The 24047-nt window shown below is 44.9% G+C and overlaps 2 protein-coding genes across 2 annotated transcripts in view; one reads left to right on the top strand and one right to left on the bottom strand.

Moving 5' to 3' along the window:
* Nucleotides 1-865: 865 nt before the first annotated feature.
* LOC120524505 (neuritin-like) lies at nt 866-11123 on the top strand. Its single transcript, XM_039746343.1, has 3 exons — nt 866-1012; nt 1454-1601; nt 8567-11123. Exons 1-3 carry the CDS (start codon nt 967-969, stop codon nt 8811-8813), a joined length of 441 nt encoding a protein of 146 aa, XP_039602277.1. The 5' UTR covers nt 866-966; the 3' UTR covers nt 8814-11123.
* Nucleotides 11124-19505: 8382 nt separating this feature from the next.
* The window catches only part of LOC120524495 (leishmanolysin-like peptidase 2), a 31261-nt gene continuing 26719 nt past the window's right edge, over nt 19506-24047 (bottom strand). Inside the window, exons 13-16 of the mRNA XM_039746332.1 lie at nt 21152-21289; nt 20505-20773; nt 20223-20405; nt 19506-20077 (exon numbers count right to left, since the gene is read on the bottom strand). Of these exons, the coding sequence (XP_039602266.1) occupies nt 19867-20077; nt 20223-20405; nt 20505-20773; nt 21152-21289 (801 nt within the window). The 3' untranslated portion in view covers nt 19506-19866. The remainder of the gene's footprint in view (nt 20078-20222; nt 20406-20504; nt 20774-21151; nt 21290-24047) is intronic.

Below are 24047 nucleotides of genomic sequence, written 5' to 3'. Positions count from 1 at the left end.
CCCCGATGGGACACCAGTCTGACACAAGACCCGCGCCCACACACACAGTTTCCAGTTCTGTAATTTTTCACATTTATGTTTTTTTTTTTTAAACCGTCAATATAACGATGGTTTTCCGGTCCATCAAGTGCGCTTTCCTTGTGCGTTGAGCTCTGCGGAGACTCAACTTTGTTCGCGCCGCTTACTTGAATGATTTAAAGTTTTAAAAACGCGTGATGTTATTAAAATCGCGATTTGTGGGGCCGAATTCTCCAAATCAGGTGGCAGCTTTAGCCAAGGTACGGCGTGTCGCCGGTTCGGATTATTGCGTTTCTTCGTTTGACTGACAGCTGCCTGCTCGTGGGATGCTCGGTGTCCGCAATTGACAAGCGGGCTGCGGTGCAGAAAACCCCTGTTCGGCCACGGGCTGGCATTGCGGGCGCTTGTTTTTTTTTCCGTGACATTTTATTGATCCCTCTAAGTATCCTCACCTATCTGGCCAGTTGGATACACACCTCTGATGAAAAGCTTTGACTGCTGCTCTGTCGGTGCTTCTCCCTCCTGCTGATACTCCCTCGGGAACAAATGCTGCTTGTGTGTGTGTGTGTGTGTGTGTGTGTGTGTGTGTAGGGGGAGGTGAGGATGAAGCCTCAGTAGCCCCCAACGAACGCGCTGTCCCCCTGTGCCTCCTTCAGTTTCACATCTGCTTCGCTCATCGTCACCTCCCCTGCCTTATGGTACCCTTCTCTTATCTCATTTCCACCCCCCGCTCTCTCTCCCTCTCTCTCTCTCTCTCTTACTCACACACACACACACACACACACACACACACACAGTGCCCCCTCCCTTCTCCCCCTCCAGCCCGCTCCATTCCTCCTCCTTTCGCTCTCTCGCTGTCTAAGCAGATGCTTCGTTCCTTTTTTTTCCCTTTTGCATCGCTGCTTGCTTTATTTCGTTCCGTTGGCTCTGGCTGACAGGCTGGCTGGGATGGAGCTCGGGTTCAAGGGTTTGACATTGCTGCTCATGCACACTAGTGAGTCTTCCTCGACCTATCCTGGATGTCTTTGTGTCATTTCTCTCCCTAACCGATTCTCACCCACCCCTGAATATGGATCGGTCTTTACCGTCCGTCTTCCTTTCCTGTTGTGCACCTTATTTTTTTTTTTTTTAACGAGACTGATCTATGCGGGTGATGTGTCATATATAGCGCCTTTAATGGAGTCCGCGTGTCTATGCACCGAAATGCGATGCTCCTCGACCCGCTGTTACAATGTGGTGAAGTTGGCATCAAAGGCTGCCATTGTCCACTCTGTCACGTTAGAAGGTTTCCGATTTGTGTCTTGGGCTGGCAGCGCCTAACACGAGCTGGGCACTTTGTCCGTTGCCTGTCCGGAGAGCGCTGGGTTGCATGTGAACGAATCGGGTAGTTCCCGCTCTCCTGTAATATAGCGCCTTAACCGCTTCTCCCTTTCAGTTCTAGGCTGGGCTGCCGGCGCTGGGGGGTCGCGCTGTAAGGACATCTATCGAGGATTTTCCGAATGCCTGCTACGCCTGGGAGACAACATGAGTCAGTATGTGGAGCAGGAGCTGGTGGACTCGCAGGAGATCGACAACGTGTGCGCGTGAGTCTTATGGCCTCGTCTTCGGGGGGCTTGGAGGGGAAGGGGAGTGTCCGCTGCTTCGGCACACAAGTGTCAGAAATGACCATGCGGCTATACGCAGATGGCTGCTTGTCACTCGGCAGATGTCCCGAGCGGCTTCTTCTCACTGGAAGGCTACGAATCTTCGGCATCCCGGCCGGCCGACCGACCCCCTCGGTGCCGTGGCTTCAGTCACGTGCAGCCGAGAGCTGGAGCGCGAGAGTCCGCCGCAAATGCACATCTTATCATTTATTAATGACGGCTTTTTAAAGAAACGTGGAAAACCACTTTTCTGTAAGTGTGCAGTAGAATGGGGCGGCGGAGGAGGAGAGGGAGTGTTGAGTCCCCGCTACCAACTTAAATGAACACTTAGAAGTGCATCTGTGGCTATTCATAAGGTGGTCATTTAGCTGTGACGAAAGTGTTAAAGGGGTCGCTGTATGTGCTCATTTAACCATCGATCTACTGTGTTTTCAGAGTCCAGTAATAACGCCAAATAAATCAGAGACCTGCCCGTCGTGGTTATTTCATATTAAACGCTAATATTTTTTTTATTTATGACTTGATTTTTTTTGTTGTCCTTTTGCTGTAACGCAACAGCAATACTCAATTTTTTTTTTGGGGTGGATAAAAACAATGAAGAAGTGGGATCGCTCGATCGTATTCGCCGTGGATTTAGTGATCCGTCCATGCATTTTCGATGGACATAGCAGGGCAGGGCGGTCAAAACATAAAGTGAAACCAAAATTACTATTAATATTATGATAGGGTATAGGGCAGTGGTAGCGCTGTTCCCTCTTAGTAAGCCGACCTGGATTCGGCTTCTCACTGCGTGGAGTCTGCATGTTCTCCAGGTCTGCGTGAGTTTCCTCCATGCATAGTCCACACACAGGCGAATTGGCGGCGTTAAACTGCCCCGGGTGTGTGTTTGGTCTTGCAGTATGCTGATGTCCTGACCAGGGTTTGTTCCTTCCTTGCAGCTTTGGTAGCTGGGATAAGCTCCAGAAGCATACCTAACCCACCATGTTTGAACCCGTGCTCTTCGACTTGTAAGGTAGCGCACCAACCACCGGTCCGCCATTTAATGCGGGTGTTGCCGTTGAGTGTTTTTGTTCAAGCACCACTTTGGCACAGATTTCCAGTGCAGAGAACTGAATTTTAATATGAAGGCAGGTGGGGGTCATTGCTTAACTGCACAGGCATTTCAGATTTTTGACGAGGTGTAAATATCACGGCGATAAACATGCTGGAAATTTGATTTGGGAGGCTGAAAACGAACAGAATGAAAGGGCAGATCGGCGAGGGGCACTGCTTTATAATGATTGTTCAGTTAATATTTAATGATATTTATTTATTTATCAAAGCTTTTGGTAAATTGTCGAAATGGCAAGGCAATAAGTGCGTTTTAATTTAAATTCAAAATGAGCAGAGGAATTGCCGACTCCAGGAAAGCGGGCACAGGAGGCACGCAGTGGTTTATTTAACGGGGCTCATTATTTACTTAGGATGTGACCCTGAGTCGGAATAAATGGGTTAAGATAATAAGTGGATAGGCAGACACAGATTTATTCCGTTTGGTAGCGGATGTAAGTGACATCCTAACATGCACAGTCACATAACATTCTATAGCCTGCTTAATGCATTTGTAAGGGGGGCTGGAGCCTCTCCTGGCAGCATCAGACATAAAGCAGGCAAAGCCTTTAGACGAGTCTCACACACCCACTTGGGGCCGATTTGAACACAGCAATTCACTGAACCTCCGAGGCCTTGGAATGTGGAAAGAAAAAGTAAAGCACGTGAAGACAAACCCACACGGAGACACCAGGAGAACGTAAAAACAAAATGCAGACAACAATCGGGCGCAGGGTTTGAATCAGAACACTGAATCTGTGAGGCAGCACTGCTAACCGGTGCGCCACGTCTTTCAAGTTTTCAGTGAGCTCGTATTGATAACTGGGTGGCCAGCATATACGAGTACGTCGTCATTTACACTCACTAAGCAAATTCTTAGGACCGCCTCACTAACACTGGGTAGGGCCACCTTTTGCTCTCAAAACCACATGGACTGCACAAGATGGTGGAAGCGTTCCTTTTGAGACTCTGCTCCATGTTTGTGCACATTCGTGTTGTGAATCTCCTGTCAAAGGCGTTCTCTTAAATTCGGATCTGGTGATTGGGAAGGCCACTGAAGAACATTGAACTCATTTTCATGATCACGAGACCAGTTTGAGACGACTTCTGCTCTGTGCCATGGTGCATTAGCATGCTGGAGGTAGCCATTAGAAGAGGAGTAAAGTGTGAACATGAAGGGAGGCACATGGTCAGCAACACAACTCAAATAGGCTCTGGCATTCAAGCGATGGTGGTGTTAACAGGCTCAAATTGTGCCAAGAAAACATTAACCACACCATGACATCACCACCAGTCTGGACTGCTGACCCAATACAGGTGCAGTACGTGGATTCATGCTGCTGGCACCAACTTCCATCTGTGCACCTCAACGGAAATCAAGATTCATCTGAACAGGCTGCGTTCTTGTAGTCATGAACTGCCCAGTTTTGGTGAGCCTGTGCCCCCTGCACCCTAACGTTCTTGACAGAAGTGGAGCCCAACGTGGTCTTTGCCTCTCGGCCACAAGGTTTGACGTGTTTCACATTCTCAGATGCTTTTCTGCTCGTCACAGTTGTACACAGTGGTTATCCGAGTTACCGGAGCCTTTCTGTCAGCTCAGGCCAGTCTGGCCGTTCTCCTCTGACCTTTCTCACCAACAAGGTGTTTCCATCTGCAGAGCTGCCACTTCTTTTTTATCTTTTCTCTCTCACGTTATTCTGAGTAAACTCTAGTGAGCATTGTGTGTGAAAATCCCCACGGAAATACTCAAAGCAGCCCCTCTGGCACCAACAATCGTGCTGCAGTCCAAATCGCTGAGATCACCCTCTGGTGTGTGATGTGAACATTAACTGAAGCTCCTGACCCGAATCTGTGTGGCTTTATGCATTGTGCTGCTGCCACATGATTGGCTGATTAGAAAACTGCGTGGATTAGCAGGTGTACCGGTGGTCCTAATAATTCGCTCGGTGTGTGTTTGATAGACATACTGCATTATACTTCTAAATCTAACACAATTTTAACCCCGTTCACTCATTCTGGGGCACAAGGCAAGAAATTAACCAGCCCAGTCCATCCATCTTGGAAACATCTCATGCACAACGCACACAAGGTCATTTTAGAATCTTCAAGCAGCTTTGACATGTGGGAATACTCGGAGAAAACCCAGAATTTAAAACCAGTTACTTGAGCATGGGGTTGAAACCCTGGTGCTGAATCTGTCAGGCGGTGGGTCAACCACTGCACCACCATACTTCCCTTGAATAAGTGATTATGAAGTGGACGACTGATGGCTTTGTGAAGTGTATGTGTGTGTCTGCCTGTTTGCGTGAATATGCTTAGATATATACGGAGTATAAAGTGTCTGTACAGGCATAGAGAATATAATTGGTTGGCATGGCAGTGTAGAGGGCAGCATTGTCAACTCAAAGCTCTTCAGCTCCAGTTTTATTCCCAGTTTCTTTTCTGTGTGGGTATCTGTATGCTCCCAGTGCTCATGTACTGTACGTATGTGGCTCTAATCTGGCCCAGTGAGTCTGGGGGGTCAACAACTGCACCATGTAGTGTATTGGGGTCTTTTCAAAGAAGAGAGTTGAGAAAGTGGGCAGAGGACTAAAGAAACCCATTTAATGTTATATATGATTGATATTTAGATGGTTTTCATAGTACTGGGGTGTTGTACGGTGTTAGCCATTATGAATGGAGTGAGAAGTCAAGCAAAATGCGACCTTTTATTGGCTAACTAAAGATTACAATATGCCAGCTTAAGAGGGCAACTCGGGCACCTTCTTCAGGTGAGATGGATTACAGAAAGTGGAGTTCCCTGAGTTTATACACACACTAGGACAAGAAACAACATTGGAAAACCTTTAAGTGAGACATCTTAGATGTAAAAAATTAATAGACAACTCCAGGCTAAGATTCATTGTTCTCCTTTCTTGCTCAATGTACAGGCAGGGTCTTTGTTTTCATAGAAAAGTTTTAATGTGCAAATTTGACAAGTGTCAGGTAAGAAATGGGGAAAAGTGAGCAAAAGAAAGAAGATGGCGAGTCATTTTGTTGTAGTAAGTAGTCTGTTAAATGTCTGTCTGTCTGTCTGTCTGTCTGTCTGCAGTGCCTATAAAAATATTCATCTTTTGTAAATCTTCACTTTCTAGTGTGGCGTAGTGGTTAAGGCTTTAGACTTCAAACTCTGACAGCTGACACTGTGTGACCACAAGTAAGCCTCCTTATGTGCCTCTGCTGTTAACTGGGAAAACACAAGAAATGTAACCAATTGTATCATAAAAGGTGTAAGCCAAATAAATAACTGGGAATATATTGTTATACAGCACTGATTCACAGTGGATGTAAATTGGGTTCTTTGACACTGGACAACTGAAAAAAAGACTCTTTAATGCCAAAGTGAAAACCGATCTCTGTAAAGTGGTCTAAATTAACTACAAATATAAAGCACAAAATAACCCATCTTGTAAATATTCACCCCGTTTATGCCAGTGTTCAGCAGATGCCCCTTTGGCAGCCATGACGGCGTTGAGTCTGTGTGCTCCGGACCCTCTGAGTCGTGCTGGTGCTTTACAAATCTCTACTCTGACGTTTATTCCTCATTAATCCTGTTTGTCAATCTGCTCAGACTCTGTCAGGTGTCATGGAGATCGTGAGTGAGCCGCCTTTTACAAGTCCTCCACTGGATTGAGATGTGGACTCTGGCTCTGCCACTCCAGGACGTTAACATTTGATGTTTGTGGCACATTCCTGTGTAGCTATGGCTTCATCGTTGGTGTCGTTGTCTTGCAGGAAAACAAACCTTCTCCTATAGTGCACATTTTCTGGATGCTGCATTAGGTTTTCCCCCAAGATTTCTCCATGTTTGGCTACATTCATTCTGCCATCAGAAGGCTTCCAGGACCTGCTGCAGAGAAGTGTCCCCAAAGCCTGATGCTGCCACCACCCTGCTCCAATCAATAATGTGCTTTTTTTAATGGCCATAAAACTCAATTTTGGTCTCATTAGACCTTCTTCTAGCTGACTTCTGAGTCTCCCACATGTCTTCTTCTGAGATGTCATAGTGGCTTTCTTTTGGTCACAACTCAAGTCAGGTTGGGGAGTATGCGCTGGTACAGAGTGTTGCTGCACCCACTACACGACGAAACAACTCGGGATCCCGGTTGGCAACCCCCCAGGCAGACACGCGGTCCAGTCCCACCCTCTGGAAATGACCCTCTATCTGCCTCAGCCAGGTGTTGCGTGGGCGACCCCTTGGCCTGGTCCAGCCACTCGGGTCCCCAACAATGAGGATACTACGAGCTGGATCACCCTCTGGGAAACGCGCCACATGGCCGTAGTGCTGTAACTGATGCTCCCTCACAATGCAGGTAATGTGCCTCAGTCGGGACTCCATGAGCAACACAAAGTCAAACCAACGGTACCCAAGGATTTTCCGGAGAGACACAGCACCAAAGGAGTCCAGTGTTCGTCTCAGATCACAGGATAGCGTCCATGTCTCACAACCATATAGCAAGACAGGAAGCACCAGGATTCTAAAGATTTGGACCTTCGTCCTTTTGCATAGATATGAGGAGTGCCACACACGCCTTTCCAGTGACATCATGACCCCCTCATGCTCTGCCAATCCGTCTACTGACTTCATAGGAAGAGTCACCAGAGACATGAATGTCACTGCCAAGGCAAGTTTTGGCCACGCTTCCATAAAGCTGTAACTGGTGAGGCATCTGTGCACCGTCTCTCCAATCTCAGCCACTGTAGCCTGCATCTCCGTCCGACGTCTCTTGGTGGTCTCCCTCACTAGTGGTGGTGTTCTTCTTCTTCCACAATACCTCAGTTTTTTGTGGATGGCGACAGATTTACAACTGTGCCATGTTCTTTCCATGCCTTAATGGTTTATTTAACTGGGCTCCAAGGGAAATTCAGTGACTTGGCCATTTTCTTTTCTCCATCCTACGAGTTGTCCTTTTCATGGAGTTGCTTGGCGTGTTCTTTTGTTTTCATTGGGTAGGTTAGGCCACCATACTGACTCGCCACGAGCTGAACCTTCCATATTCAGGGGCATTTAGACTGCGGTCAACTGAAAGCCCAGACTGGTGAAGCTAATTAGCTGCACCAGTGAGGTGTTACTGTGGGTCTGTCACATTAAAGAGGGTGAGTACGTATGTGAGCCATTATTTTGGTTTTTTTGTAATTTAATTTAAACCACTTTGCAGAGATCGGGTTTCAGTTTGACATTTAAGTCTTTTTTTTTTTTTCTGCTGATCTGTGTCAGAAACACCAAGACTATCCATCTGTCTATCTAATGTAGCGCCTTTCACTTTATCTGTCTCTCTCTATCTATTATATAGTGCCTTTCACATCTATCTATCTATTGACTTTCATATCTATCTGTCATGTAGTGCCTTTTATCTGCCTATCAGCATCACCTCAATGTGATTAATAACATTTATTTAATAAAGTGATGAAGCTGAACTAAACAAAATGGCACGCTCCTGCACTAATCAGTTGAGTTTCATTTCCGAGGCCTTTGGCAGTGCCAGGGTGAGCTGCCAGTGAGGTGTTGGAGGCTCTCAGTGTGAGAGGACATGTCCTTAATAACAAGCATTTTGGTAATGAAGTAGATAAACGTTTTGTGACATGGGAAGCAATTCCAGTAGTGCCAATATAAGCCATAATGTGGCGTCTCCTCGGTGTGAGTTGCCCACACCGCCCGCCTCCCCCAAATGCCCTGGCCTGACTGGCGCTGTACTAATTCTGTGCGTTTTTCTCCTTTTTCATCTCCAGTTCTAACTCTCTGCTCTTCTCTCTTTCTCTCTGTTCCCTGTTTGCAGACACTGGGACGAATTTCATGCGTGTGGCATGGCTGCCATCTCGGACTGCCAGCTGGAGGTGCAGGGCATTTGGGATTCCTTGCGGCAAGAATCAGAAAAGCTCAACTTCCAGGGCAACCTTTATGACCTGTGCAGAAAACGAAAGCAGGCCAACCAGGACAAGCTGATGGGGGGCGCACACAGGACGGGGGTCCCGGTCAGCCTCCTGCTCGGCCTCATCGTGCCCCTGAACGCCCTGCTTTACTGACTCCTTAGCACTTGAGCGGCATGTTTTCTCGTATTTTGTTTTTCGCTCCTCTTGTGATGGTGTAACACTTTTTCTGTCTCTTTGAGGTATCTCCTTCACCACAAACGCACTGCCTGTCTGTTATTTACTGTTATTGGTAGTCAGTCATCCACCCACGAGATGATTGCCTTCTCACATTCATTCACCAGCCCCATATGAGTGGCACTCGGCCCATCGCCCACATCTCCTGCCATCACACTGTATGCTGAACAGTATCAGTCTGCTTGTCCTCTTGACTTTAACTCAATATGGCGCCTTTTAATTACATAAGCTGTAGGAGCGTCCAGCACACCTCTCACAGTCATAATGGCCACTAAACTGATTTGAGGGCAACGCAAACACTCATCAGGTAAACTGTGTTGTTCACTTCCTCCTCATTCAGACGGTGACATATTTTTATTTAGATTGTTTCCTTAGTGCAGGGTCAGTCCTGTTTGTAGAAGATGGCCGCTTGCTGCCCACGTCTGTCCAATGCGGTCGTCATCACCTCAGAAGTCTGAACTTTCCAATGCACGAAACTGGGATTTGTTTTTCAATGTGAGGGTACGTTATAAAGAATCCAGAAGCTGTTCCCAGCACACACCTGTGCCATGCTGCCGTCATAATAAATCGTTTTATAAAGTTGGTGGGCACCAAAGCAATACTGGGCAGAAGGTGAGAGCGAGATGCCAACCCATCACAGGGCACAGCAGCTCAAGCGCCCCCCTCTGCCTCACTCATACCAGCCCAGTGTGGGGGTCTTCATTTATACAGCGTTTGTAATAATCTCAAATTCAACCCTGCCGATGTGTTCAAATGGGCCAAATTTACAAAATAGAAGTAAGATTTTTTTTTTCCACCTAAAATGAATCAAAATCCTTCACTGATCCATATTGCTTTAGTGAGAACAATTTTTATTTGATTTCAGAGAAAGGAAGAGGATAGCAAAGGCAGACATTTTCATATATAAATTTGTACCCTTCCCTTCACCCAGTGCCCACCACCCTGATCCATCCATCTTCTGATCTGCGTATCCAGTTCAGGGTCTCTTGAAGCCAAAGCCCATCCCAGTCACATCAGGCCCAAGATGGCATGCCAGTCCATCACTTGGCACACTCACGCAAGTTTGAGTCGCCAGTTAACATCTGGGCACACACCACGATGAGGCCACAAAGACACCGGGAGAATGGGCAGACTTTGATTTGAACCCAGGACTGTGAGGCAGCCGCACTAACCATTGCATCGCCATTACGTGTTTCTTCATGGTGTCTTACATATTCATTTTATTTTTTTGTATGCCCATCTGTTTCTATTCCGGGGCCGCATGAATCTGGACAGACCTATGAGAGCTGCAGTGGGCATAGCAGAACACCAGTACACACGTCACAGTGGGCATTAAGGGCAAAGTGGGCATGGAATGGATTTAGTCAGAATTACAATAGAGAATATAAAAAGTTATTAACTTTCCCTGCAGTTGTAACGCCTCCACACAGATGAGCGAATGTTCTCAGCTATCGTAGTCCGCCATCACATCGTACATTACCGGCTCTCGTTATATCTTTATATTGTCACTACGCCTCCCTCTACCCTCATCATATGTCGTCCCAATGTTACGCTTTATTTTTAGGGCCCTAGTATTTAATATTATCCCTGGGCCCGACTCTTAAAACCTTTTTAGAATTTGAACTCTCATTTTTATCCATTATTATAAGTACTTCGTGTGAGCGGACATAAGAAATACAAACATACCTTGAATACTTTACCATATACTGTAATTACCTTAATCTATACCAGTGATGATTGTTAACCTTTATGAAGTCATGGACCCCTTTAAGGATCTGATGAAAGCTGTGGACCTCGTGCCCCAGCAATATTCACATAAACACAATGAATATCATGTACTTTATTTATCGAGATGTCTCATATATATATATGACATACACAAAGTATAATTAAACTTTAAACAAACACTCCTTTTTATATGATAATTATGAAATACAATCCTGTTGTGCAAATTAAAACAGACCTGCTACTACGTTTTCTACTACCATTACTGCTCTAAATCAACAGTACCAGCCTATATAGTGAATATAAATGTTCATTTTTATCTGAACCTCACGGACCCCGTGAAACCCATCTAAGGACCCCCTAGGGGTCCACAAACCTCAGGTTAAGAACCCCTGATCTTTAAATTAACATATACTTAAATATATTTAGCTGTAATTTTACAAATCTAATTTCTTCATTTGAAGTAGAGGTGGGGGCGGCACGGTGGTGCAGTGGGTAGCACTGCTGCCTCGCAGTTAGGAGACCCGGGTTCATTTCCCGGGTCCTCCCTGTGTGGAGTTTGCATGTCCTCCCGGTGTTTGCGTGGGTTTCCTCCCACAGTCCAAAGACATGCAGGTTAGGTGCATTGGTGATCCTAAATCGTCCCGTGTGTGTGCCCAGTGGTGGGCTGGTGCCCTGCCCGTGGTTTGTTCCTGCCTTGCACCCTGTGTTGGCTGGGATTGGCTCCAGCAGACCCCCGTGACTCTGGTAGTATATCGTGGGGTGGATAATGGATGGATGGAAGTAGGGGTGCCTTTTTGGACCCTGATACTTCTCTACGTTTATGAAGGTTTTTCTACAGTATGTAAACAGCAGACAAGAGTTACCTTAGTGTTGTTAAATTTAAATATAAAACAGAACGTCTGTCTGTCTGTCTGTCTTCTATACAGTCCTATACCCTTTGACTGATTTTTGAATAGTTGCTCTCGAGGACAATGCGGTCAGCCTTAACTATTTTTGAACGCACATTTGAACCCTGGGGATCCAGAGGTTTGTTCTTATTTTACTCGTCTGCTTCAGTTTGCACACCACTGCCACCTGCTGGCACAGAGCAAGTGAACCACCTGAGCAGACTGAAGGCAGACATGGCTTACCCGGGCAGCGCCACGTGCTGCTTCTGTCTACTAAAATATAAAAAGGAGTATCTTGTGCTTTGGTAGAGGGGTGTTTGCCGAGGCTTCACCAAGAATGGAAGTGCAGCACAACACAAAGGAGAATCAAAGGGTTGTTGTTTGTCGGCCACTCTCCATGTGTTAAGCACTATGAACTGTCTAGCTTGAGCTAAGATGACAAGTCAGGCATGACAGCGTTCATGGTCACAACCCAGCAAGGAGTTCTTGCAATTCTAGAATCCAATCAGATCCAACAAGATCAAATTCTCGACACACGAGAGTAGAGACGTTGATGGAGAGGCAGAGTGAATGACAGATGGGACAGCTAACAATGACAACAGGGTCACCATTTCAAAAACACACAGATCCTTTGCTTTCTTTCTTTTAGCCATTGTACAAATATATCTGGGCAACGCCAGGTACTTTGGCTAGTATATTTTAAAAGATTATCTAATTATCATCTTTAAGTTGGTAAAAAGTTCTTTACTTATACAGTATTTCTTTTTAACGCCTTATGGCATCCATCCATCCATCATCCAACCTGCTATATCCTAACTACAGGGTCACGGGGGGCTACTGGAGCCAATCCCAGCCAACACAGGGCGCAAGGCAGGAAACAAACCCCGGGCAGGGCGCCAGCCCACCACAGGGCGCACACACACCAAGGGACACTAGGGACAATTTAGAATCGCCAATGCACCTAACCTGCATGTCTTTGGACTGTGGGAGGAAACCCACACAGACACAGGGAGGACATGCAAATTCCATGCAGGGAGGACCCGGGAAGTGAACCCGGGTCTTCTAACTGCGAGGCAGCAGCGCTACCCACTGCGCCACCATGCCGCCCACCCAAAAAAAAAAACATTTTCAAATGTCGGAGGGATCTGTGGCGCCTGTGCACTTTCCTTTTCTGGGGTTTGTCCAAAAAACCAAACTATTTAATTTGATTTGCCGTCCAGGTAGAAAAGGGCAGCCTGGTGGTGCAGTGCTTAGTGCTTCTGCCTCGCAGGACCAGCGCGCAGCGTTTACTTGTGGTCTCTGTAGGGGTGACGTGTTCTCCCAGGTATGTGAGATTTGTCTCCCGATCCCCAAAGGTGTGTGTGTCAGGTTAACTGGTGATCCCGTAATGGGTGCCCAGTGATGCGCTGCCCCAGGTAGGCTGCAACCCCTGCAGGGCAATGAATTGGGTTAAGTGGACTTGAGAAGGCTAAAGAATATAAAGAACTGTGATAAATCATAGCAGCAGGGGTCTACAGCTGCCATTAATAGAGGGTCCTGAACCCAGTAGCATGCTGAGCCCTCACCTCGAGCGTCCACTTCTGAGACAGGAAACACTTTTTTATTTTCTTAAATGAATTTGATGCATTTGAACACATTTACAGTTTGTTTTTTTTTATCCATACACTTTCTGTTTATTTTATTTATTTTTGTTCTACAGAGTTGCTGGCGGCCAAAACAAATCCTGGCATGGAAGGTGCTAAGTCAGGACTCGGCAGCAGTGCCAACTTCACAAATAGCCTTTGGCATGTTGGAGGAAATCTACACACAACACGAGGAGAAAACGGGCAAGTGATAGAGAGAGAGTGAGTGGCCAGGCCAGGACTTGAACCCGGGAGGCCTAATCTGTAACCACTCACCCATAGTGCTTGTAGAGCGTTTGGTGAATTTAAATACAAAATTGAAAGGAAAGTTAAACAAAAAAAAAAAAAAAATTCACTGAATTTTAAAAAATTTATAAGAGGATGCTGGCTCACGACTTCAGGGACCCGGGTTCAAATCCTGGCCAGATCTCTATGTGGAGAATCACGTCGTGTTGGGAATTTCGATTTCTTCCTGCCTGCCAAAGAAGCACAGGTCAGGGCGATGAGATGCTGGCCCGTTGTGAGTGGGCACGGGCAGGCTTAGTGTTGGACTGGCATCCCATCTCGGGTGATGTTTCCCTCATACACATGCAGGTGTGCCTCCTCATTAATGTACTGGGGGCTGTCAGCATGTATGGGGGTCAATGTGGCCTCTCCTCACACGACTAACACCATGCCGTGATGTGATTTTAGTGGAGTGAAATAGCGGGATGTGTAGACATTTCTCAAATTCAAGTTTAATAACAGCAGTGTGTGTGCAGGTATTTAAAAATGGCTGAGCTGTTGGCATTGGTGTGCCCAGTCCCATCGATTACTGAACAAGCTGGCAGCACTCGGTGTACCATGGGGTGAAGCCTTTTTTTTTTTTGGTTTTTATTCGTTCTGGTGGTATACATAGAAAGTGAGATGATCAGCAGGGGGCGATGTTGCGTTGTGCTGTGCCATATCAGGTCCCCTCAGTAAATAAATCACAGGCCCTCTCTTAGACTTGAAATGCCACTAAAGCCTGTAAGTGAATTATGGGCAAAATAACCTGAAAGTCATAAATCAACGGTATAGACACAGACACACAATTACTGTATAGAGAGTAAAAATAAATTATTTATGAATAGTTTAGGAAGCATAAAAAAAACTAAAGCAATATAACATAGAGCTCATGTGAAGATGGTGTACTGTCAGGGAGCGGGCAGCCATGCCAGCTCAAAACCAGCATTGTTAGAGGACGTGCCTGATGGTATTTTATGGACATCTGTAAACCTATGAGAGGCTGATTGTCAGTTCTATTCAATAAAAAGATGTTACGTATTTTAAGCCTTTCTTGTTTATTATGAGGTCGGTGAGGGCTGCAGGTTGGTCGGACATGCAAGTCAGAACGTCATTTAAACTGGACACGTGACAAAAAGACGACTTAAAAAACAAGTCAGCCATTTATCCTCTCTCTTTTCCTGCCACACTAACGTATTCGAGCGAGTGTTGAATCCTTCATCTTACAGAAGCTAACTGAAGGTCCACGTGGGCCTCTTCTAATAGACTTTGTTTTTTACCAGACAGGTGCTCTCCTCCTAAGGCCCTGTCACATTACACAAGTTTTCGGTTTCTAATTATGGCGAGTCACAAGCCGTAGCAGGGTGACCAGCAGTCGTGCCGCCTGGCATGCCCAGTGACTCATTTCAGTAAAGTCCGAGTTAGCGTTTGTGTGAAGTCACAGAGGCGTCTGCAGGAGCGCCGACGACCAATAAATGGACATTCAGAAATGCAAACAGCAGCGACGCAGAGTAAGAAACGAAGAGAAGGCCATCTGTCTGATGTCATGTGCTGTACATACCACGACAGAATAAGAAATAAAAAGGCAGGAGATCGCAGCTGAACTTGCAGAACCTGGAAAGCATTAGAGCGGCGCCTACTCTATCAGTCAGCACAGTGTTAGGGTCAGATAAAGGGGTGAGCTTGTGATACTTTGGATTAGGTGTGAAACTGCGCTCAAACGTGGTCACACAAACAGCTAATATGACGTAACCTGCAGACTGTAGTTGTGTAATCTGCCATCCTGCACTGACGAGATCAACAACTGCAGTCCTCAAGATTGACGTTTCCTCCAACTAGACGTCGTGTAAGGTGACATCGGTTTTAGACAAACGTATCCTTCTGTGTCTTTCAACTGTCGCCCTTCTTCTCCACAGCTCCATTTTTAGTATAGTTCTGGGAAAATGTACTCTTTTAATTCTGCACATTCAGGTCAAGAAATCTCTAGGATGTGTGAGGCCCCCAGGCACATGTTACCAGATCTCCAGAGCGGGGTGGGAATGGAGATAAATGACAGACATTCATGAGACTAATGGCAGATGACCTCTGTCAGTACCTAAAACTTCTTACCAATGCCCTGAAGTGCCAGATATATGAAACGTGAGTCCCCACAGCCTCCAGCAGTCTTTGAAGACATGAGCTGGGTGCAATGGTGACACCTCCAGGCCGTTTTAGTGGAAGATTGAGAGATGCATCTCATAAATGGCTAAGTAATTGCTCAAGGCCGCCACACTGAAATGTCCATCCAATCGTGGGCTAAAAATCCCCCATATGAGGAGGACCAAGCAGTCACAGTGGACTCATCACTGCCTCCATCAAGACGTTGTCCAGAAGCGATCAAGGAGTTCAACATAACATTAGGTTAACTAGCGCCTTGATGTGTGGAGTACAAGTTCTAGGAGGTTCTGCTCAACCTTTATAACACACTGGTGAGGCCTCATCTGGAGTCCTGTGTGCAGTTGTGGTCTTCAGGCTCCAAAAAGGACATAGCAGTGCTAGAAACGGTCCAGAGAAGAGCGACTAGGCGGAGTCCAGGGCTAACCGGTAGGAGCTGTGAGGAAAAATTGATGGGTTTGAACATTTTCAGTTTAAGTAAAAGAAGACTAAGAGGTGACGTAATTGAAGTGTTTAAAATTATGAAGGGAATTAGTCCAGTGGATCGAGACTGTTAGTTTAAAAAGACTTCATCAAGAACATGGGGACACAGTTAGAAACTTGTTAAGAGTAAATTTCCCACAAACATCAGGAAGATTTTCTTCACACAGAGAGCCATAGACACTTGGAATAAGCGACCAAGTAGTGTGGTGGACATTTGATGTTATTTTGGAAGAATTCAGCGGACCGGACCGGCGAGCTTTGTTGGGCTGGATGGCCTGCACTTGTCCCGATTGTTCTAATGTTCAAACTGTGGTCAGTGAAGTCCTTCCTTATAATCGTCACATGAAAGTCATCAAAAGTGAGGCCTGCTGTATAAATGCAAGCTTCCTGAATGAATACACGTTTAAGCCTTCCAGCGCATCACAAATCAGAATTCGGTTGAAGAATTGACATATAATTCTAGGTAATGAGCCATCAGCATCCGGGAGTCCAGTCACATCCACATCTGTAGCTGAGAACCATGAAAGCAGAGCAACACCACAGGCCTCCAAGTTTTTCATGGACTTTGGGTGTCCTTCAGGATGACTTTTTAAGATGTAATAAGCTGTTTAAGGCATAGTTCTGTACAATAAAAAAATCCCTTGCTGCAAGATCAATAAAATACATTTCAAACAAAAAAAATTACTGCTCATGGCATTTCATTGTCCTTGCTTCTTAAAAACCCAACTGCCACTCGACACCAAGGAAGTCCCAAGGTGATGCAATTTCATAATACGGAGCAACCAACTAAATGAGGTTTCCATGATTCAGTCCAGAGGGGCTTCTCAAAGCCCCAGACTCGGTGGTCCTGTGACAGACCCTGCTCATGGGACCCTTTAGATGGATAATCTGTGAGAACAGCGAGCCCTCCCTGAGGTCAAATTCCACTTATAGATGGAGCCGCTCCCTGGAGGAGAGATCAGTTTCATTTTGATTGATGTTCTGGGCTGAAATTTTTGAAAAAAAAAGCAAATTTTTAAAATTGGAGAGATGGGATTAGATGGCGTCTCCAGTGCGGACTTATCAAATGTGTCCACCTGCATAACAACATAAGAAATTTGACAAACGGCAGGAGACCATTTAGTCCATCAGGCTTGATTAGCTAACAGCTAAACTGCCCCAATGTCTCCTCCAGATCCTTCTGCAAGGTCTTCTGCCTCCGCTAACTCTCGGTAGTTTGTTCCAGGCTTGAACAACTCTGTGGTGTGCCTTTTGTTTTAAAGGATCAATTTGTGTCCCTGATTGTAAAACTAAAATGGAGGAAATAGTTCAGAGTGTTCAAAAGTGCCACACGGCACCATCTGCTCTTCAGATGTTTCTCCCGCAGGGTTTTTGTTTCCAAATTGTAGTCTTACTCCTTAAATTAAAGGATATTCACATACATTTTTAACAGTATAACGATTAACCACAGAAAAGAAAGAGGGCACTGGAGGTGGAGTGCGCCCCCTAGTGTTGAAATACGGTGAAAAAAAAAAGCACAGCAAAAGTGTGTCTTCTGTGTTGTCCTCTAGAGCTCCTCGAGGTAAAATGAAAAGTGTTGATAAAAACCAGCGGGTGTGCACAGAAGTCTGTCTAAAAATGAGAAATGTTAGGCTTTTCCATTGCCATTTCTGCTTCCATTTTGAGGGGTTTTGAATACTTCTTCCTCCATAGCTATTCCCATTTTTTATTGTGTCACTATTTTGGCGTAGACTTGTGAAGTATCCATCACTTATAGGATTCAGAATGATTTTTGCGGTTGAATGTCTGTCCTGACGCACACCCCCCTCACCGGCGGTGGGTTTGCATACAATGTGAAAAACTAAATCAACCAATGAAAAATGTAAAAATGAATCAAAGAGGAGCACTGATAACATCAGTTGAACTGAAGCAGACAGCGCCACCTTGTGTCCATTTTCACTTACAGCGGGAGTGGTGGCGGTTCAGTTTCTCTTTTCAAGGCCATCAAATGCTTTGAACTGAAAATGACCAGTGATAATAATGACGTCTGTGGGCATAACACTAAAGTGGGGTGTTTTAGCTTCCATTTTGTGTGGTTGTGTGTCCATCTTTTCACTTTCAGAGCCCTCAATACTGGACTACTGGACACTGACACATATTTTGAAACCATCCGGTGGAACCGACCCTGGACAGCGATGCCAGTCAGTCATTGGCATGTGTACCACCTTTGTCAATCTACTGAAAACACAAAATTATAAAAAACTAGAGGGTTCTGTCCCCTGCTCGCCAACCCCCAGGTGGGCACTTTGCAGCTCTGCCACTCGCGTATGGGGAAGCGGATGTACAATTTAAACAGATTCTTATTTTAATGGGAATTGTTGCATATGCATAATAGAGCTAACTATTTTACATTACAGCAAGTAATTAACCATAATAAAATGTAATAAATTGAAAGTAAATTATGTTTCATGTTGCATTAGAGGTATTCGTTGTGTTATACATTTTCGTTCTTTTTGGCTTTGAAATTAACACACAGATACTTATTAAACTTACATTTTTACAGTAAAACTTCAATAAAAACAATATTTGGAATTAACTTTTTCTCAACATCGCATTGAATTTTGATTCGGTGTTTGGACTTTCATAGTGACAACGCAACGTATAACTGGCCATGAGTGAATATCGTTTCTTTTCTCTCTAATAAATAAACTGACTTTGTTGAATTTTGTCCCTGTGATTTGTTAATTGTCATAGCAAAAGCTACTGTAACGTGAAACTGTAAACGTTTTAATACGAATGGCATATCAAGATCTCCTTTGGTGTCTAATGTTATCCACGGAAGATGTACTACATTACCTTTCTTGTTCGACCAATTTTGAATACAACTAATCTTGTCCTATCACTCATTCATACATTACGCAATAACATTATGATACATCCTTCTTTCAACAGTAATTCGGCTGGTGGGAGACCAGACGGCGTTAACGGTTGTAGATATTCTACGGGATATTGTAAGTTGACGTTTTCATCTTCCACATCATCACCACCAACTCTTTCACTATAGTCTATTGATACGCATTTAACCATTTTGATCGTAAAAATTTATAAGAGCTGAGAGTGCAGGAACCGTGTCTGACAAAAGCATTCACACGAATGAGACGTGAGAAGACTGTGGGCCTGGGCTGTCAACCTGAAATGGTTAACAGGAGGACAGGACTTGAAAAAAATCTCTTGGCAATAGTCTCGTCTCATCTCAAGATTTTCTTTTATAATAGAGAGAAATCCTCAGAACGTGGAAAAAAATCAGGTTGGGGCTTGTAATTAGAAATGTTGGGCAGACACCCTGGCATGAACTAGAAAGGGTGGGTGGTGTGGTGTGGTGAAGGCACCAGACTTGAAACCACAGGTTTGCCAGGTCACTGTCATTCCTTGTGTGACCTGAGCATGTCACTTCATCTGCCTGCCCTCCGGTTATAAATAAATGTAAACAATTCGGAAATTGAAACATTCCTTGTTAATCTACGAAGGTACCATCTTAAATATTGATGTTCTGGACTGAGCACCATATAGTGCCTCCTGAGTTTCCTGTGAGTCATTTACAAAAATGATATTAAAAGATCTACTAGAAGTACCCCATGGTCTTTCACAAAGGGAGGACCACCAGTCCAGTGCATTCTTCTGAATGGATTCCACTCTCTCCTTCCACACGTGGCTTGGCTTGATCGTGCCTCTTTAGCGGATATAACAGCCTCCTATGAGATTCTCTTCATTTCCCAGCCCAGGCTTTCCATTCAGCTCAGCCAGTATTGATGCCCTCTACAGAGCAGCATGGCAGCACTCATATGACCCACTGCTTCAGCTCTGGTGGTGAACCCGAATTCTGGCTAGACGCTTCCTCTTGTAGAGCAGCGTGAGGCCAACACAAACCAAGGAGAAGGCCAACACCATCCCTAGGCCGCCACACAGGGCGGCAACAACCACTGAAGACATCATCCTCTCTGTAGAGGAGTTGGGTGCCCCAGGCAGGGCAGAGATATCAGGAAAGCCAAGAGATGAGCTCAGTAATCTGCAGAGAGAGACAATGAAAAACGTGACGTGAATGGACACACTGATGTGCACTCTTTTTAAAAGATCTGAAGCAGATGCAATAAGAGGAAAATCAGCTTGGGCAATTTTAGGGTATTCTCAGGAGGTACCCAGAAGACACCTACTTGACTTCATAGGCAGTGTAGTTGGTCCCCTGCAGCCAGTAGGAGATTTGTCTTTGCTGTACTGATGACCACAGCGTTTGGTACACATCGGTGAGGGACATGGTCCTGCACTTGGGCGACTGCCACACCAGATCTAGGGTCAGGTGTAAGGGGTCGTGAAGCAAAACATTTTGAAAGTGGCACCTGGAGGACAGAAAGGACAGATATGAGGCCCGATGTGAATAGGGTGATACCTACAGTATGTGAGACGAGGCCTAGTAGGTCAGGATCAGGTGGACTCACCTGTCAATTCCAGTGGCATTTATCATGGCCTCCACTGGCAGATTGGCATGCTGTGACCATGTTGTTGTGGTCACCTCAGAGGTCTTCTCCATGACCATGAACACAACCTCAACAGAAGAGAACATCACCATGGCAGGTGCCCCTGTAGTGGATCTAGGACTGGTGACAGAGCTGACAGTTGTGGCTTGCACGAAAGGAACAAGACGACCTCTTGTAGGGCCACACAGGCGGCCATCTGGACAGAACAAGACCCCTGTGTATCCTGGTACCTATGAGGGGTGAAGACAGGGAAACAAAATCAAAAGTGAAGACAATCCTATGTCCATGTTATGGCAGTCAGGAAGTGAAATCTGGAGGCTCAACAAGGTGTGTACAAGAATAGAAAAGAGAAAAAAAACTGACAGGAAGGCTACAGATCAGAGGGTACAGGGTCCCCGAGAAATCCCAACACATACACAGAGGCTATTTAAACACTGCAGATATAAAACCCCATGGTATGAACTGTCATTATGTGATTTCCATGAACTGCGTTCTTAGAGTCCAATTTATCAGACTGGACTTTTGAGTATAGCACCTCTCACAGTGGGAGTTTCACAAGCACTTCCAGCCTCTCCTGATCTTTCTTCTCACCCCCCTCTTCTTTTTACCTGAATTGCTTCTCCAGCCGTGCAGTTCAGCCAGTCTGACCCCAGAACCTTCACCTGGAAGGCATTCTCTCCGATACATCTGTGCAGATAACAGCTCCCGGTGAGGCTGAGTGCCGTCTCATTCTGTGAGGTGGAGTTCTGCATGAGAACATGTGAGAACATCGCGATGAAGAGCGACTACAGGAAGAAGCAGCAGAGCCCTCATCACAGCAGTGAGCAGACTGGGTAGACCATTTTGTAACAGCAAACGGGTTTATTACTGTGCAGTACAAGGCCTCAACATGTCTTCACCCCACTTGGAAGAACACTGAATCTTTTTTACATTGAACAACAGAAAAAGCCTCATTGGTGTCAAAGTGAAAACAGATCTCTACCAAGCCATCTAAATTAATTACACAATAACTGACCACCTAAGCATTTACCCCCTTTAATATGACACCCTTCAATCCTCACTGGTGCAGTCAATTGGTTTTAGGAGTCACAGAACTGGGGCAGTGGAGATCACTGGACTGGGGTTTCAGCGGATTGTAATCTCTAAATGCTCCTTAATCTACACAATGAAAACAAAAGAACACTAAAAACAAGATTTCACATGTACTGTGTTAGCATGCCTATGGCGATCAAACACAATAAGCGCTGCAGTCTACTTGTGACTTTATGCTATAGGAAGAAAAGTAAATAAATCAAGGTAAATAACATTCGATCTGGCTTTTATATAAGTAACATATAAATGTTTTTCATATAAAGACCATCACAAAACATAAATCACAAACAGGACTTTGCACGATACCTTGGCGAGCTCTGTAAGCCGTGCTGCCTCACTGAAGGACAGATTTGGGGCAGACTGACTGGCAGGGTGATGCCCGACCTGTTGCTACATCCAAACGGCGCCATCTTTCGCCTTTACGCCTGGTGCAGCTGCGTTGTTCTTATATGTGAGTGGACGTTTCTTGTGAGGGTTGGGGATGCTTCTGTTCTCTTTCTCCGATCTGACTTCACTTCTGTTATAGCACGTCTTTTTTTGAAAACTAACAGTGTCAGATCAGGGGGAGTGTGAACGTGACTGAGAGAATAAAACCGAATAATAGAAAAAAAAAATGCTAATCTTTACAAGTACCATAAATTTACACCAGCTGTTACAGACTCAAATCAAATGCATGTTTTTATTCTATAAAGTCACAATATGAGCAGCTCACTACTCAAAATGGCAAATGCAGGAAGGACCTGAAATCGAACCCACAACCTCTTGCTTATGAGACAATGTTTCTTACCTCCGCACCAGCCAAGTGGATGTGTCCGCGTCATACACTATCCCGATTTCTTATTCTTCAGTTATATTCTTGGATAAAAGTGCACTTGTTTTGTTAAACTTGTACCTTTTGTTAAAGTGCTTATTTAATATTTGGACTTCAGACATTATATACTTCACGTTAACATTTTGTCATTAGTACTATAGCATGAGAAAAGTTTCTGTTCTAGTCATGTCTTCAACGTTTCTTGCCTCACATTTCCTGTCATCCTACATTTACAATGATCATTGTAGACACGAAACACACATGAAATGTATGTGTTCCAAATAACGATATACTGTATTATTTACCCTATACAACTCCAGACACCTCAGACCCAGATAATGAGACTTGAGCTGCGTCAGTGAGGATTGGATAGCAGGCTGCTTCCTGATCAACATATTTACAAAACAAAAGATGCTGATGAGGAGGTGCGAAGGAATTTAAGGTGGCTAGGCATTACAGCTTTTTCCATATGCTTCGGGGATTCTAGTGTTAAAAACAGCAATGTAAATGTCCTAGAGAATTTCTGGCTGGACTTGGGAAAAGCTGCTCACTCATCATGTCCATGACACCTGACAGAGCTGAGGCGTTTTTATAAAAACATGGGGAAAACATCAGTGTGGAGATGAGCAAAGCGGAGTCAGAGAGGTCTATGCACTGACTGAAGGCTGTCATGGCTGCCAAAGGGGCTTCTGCTATATACGGAGTTGAAAGGTGAATATTTATGTGATCAGTTATTTTATGTTTTATATCTGTCATTAACTTTGCACCTATTTGTTTTTACTCTGACATTAAAGTCTTTTTTCTGTTTATCAGTGTCAAAAAAGCCAAATTAAATGTAACTTTCAAAGGGATGAACACTTTTTATAGGTACTGTATATGTAATATTTACATGAGCAATATTAATAATACATTAGTAATATTATTACCTTACCTTATCTTTTCCTTTAATCCATCTTCTGCAGTGGTGTTTCTAGCATGTAAGAGGGCACTAACTACAAGTTCAAGATCCTAGAAATTCCGTCATACGAGTTCAGATTGCCCTTCTTTATTCCTCATATATTCGTCTTTTGTAAGCACCAAACTAACTGTTTCGCTCCAATTCAATGTTAGCCCTTTTCTTCACTGTCTTCTACTCTCACGTTTAGCATTTCATGTATTTGTTCCGCTGAAAGTTAAGAACTACTACGGGAAATGTCAAAAATGGCTGTAGAAGACAGTGAAGAAAAGGGCTAACATTGAATTGCTGGAAAACATGTGTTATGGTGCTTACAAAAGAAAAAGCAGTGGCAGAATGCCAAGTAAAAGTAAAATCCAAAAATGTCAAGCAATTGGATCGCTTTTGTTACCCGGGAGGCATATTATCAAGATTTAACAAAAAAATAACCACGAAATCAAGAGAAGGACTGCTGTGGCAAAAACACCTTTTAAGAGCTAAAACACACACTTAAAATGCCAACACTGTGATGGATGGCCGGCGTTTCAGTCTGGCCGGGACGTTCCTGAACAGAAAGAAGGAGGAAGAGCAGGTTTTTTAGGACACTGCCTCCCCTGGGATGCTAGATGGCAGCTCCCCTGGAGAGAAATGGTTCCCCAGATTCCCT

Source organism: Polypterus senegalus, chromosome 1 (genome assembly GCF_016835505.1).
Source record: "Polypterus senegalus isolate Bchr_013 chromosome 1, ASM1683550v1, whole genome shotgun sequence".
Classification (NCBI taxonomy): Eukaryota; Metazoa; Chordata; class Cladistia; order Polypteriformes; family Polypteridae; genus Polypterus; species Polypterus senegalus.
Note: the sequence above shows the minus strand (reverse complement) of the source record. Positions and strands in the feature narration are given on the sequence as shown.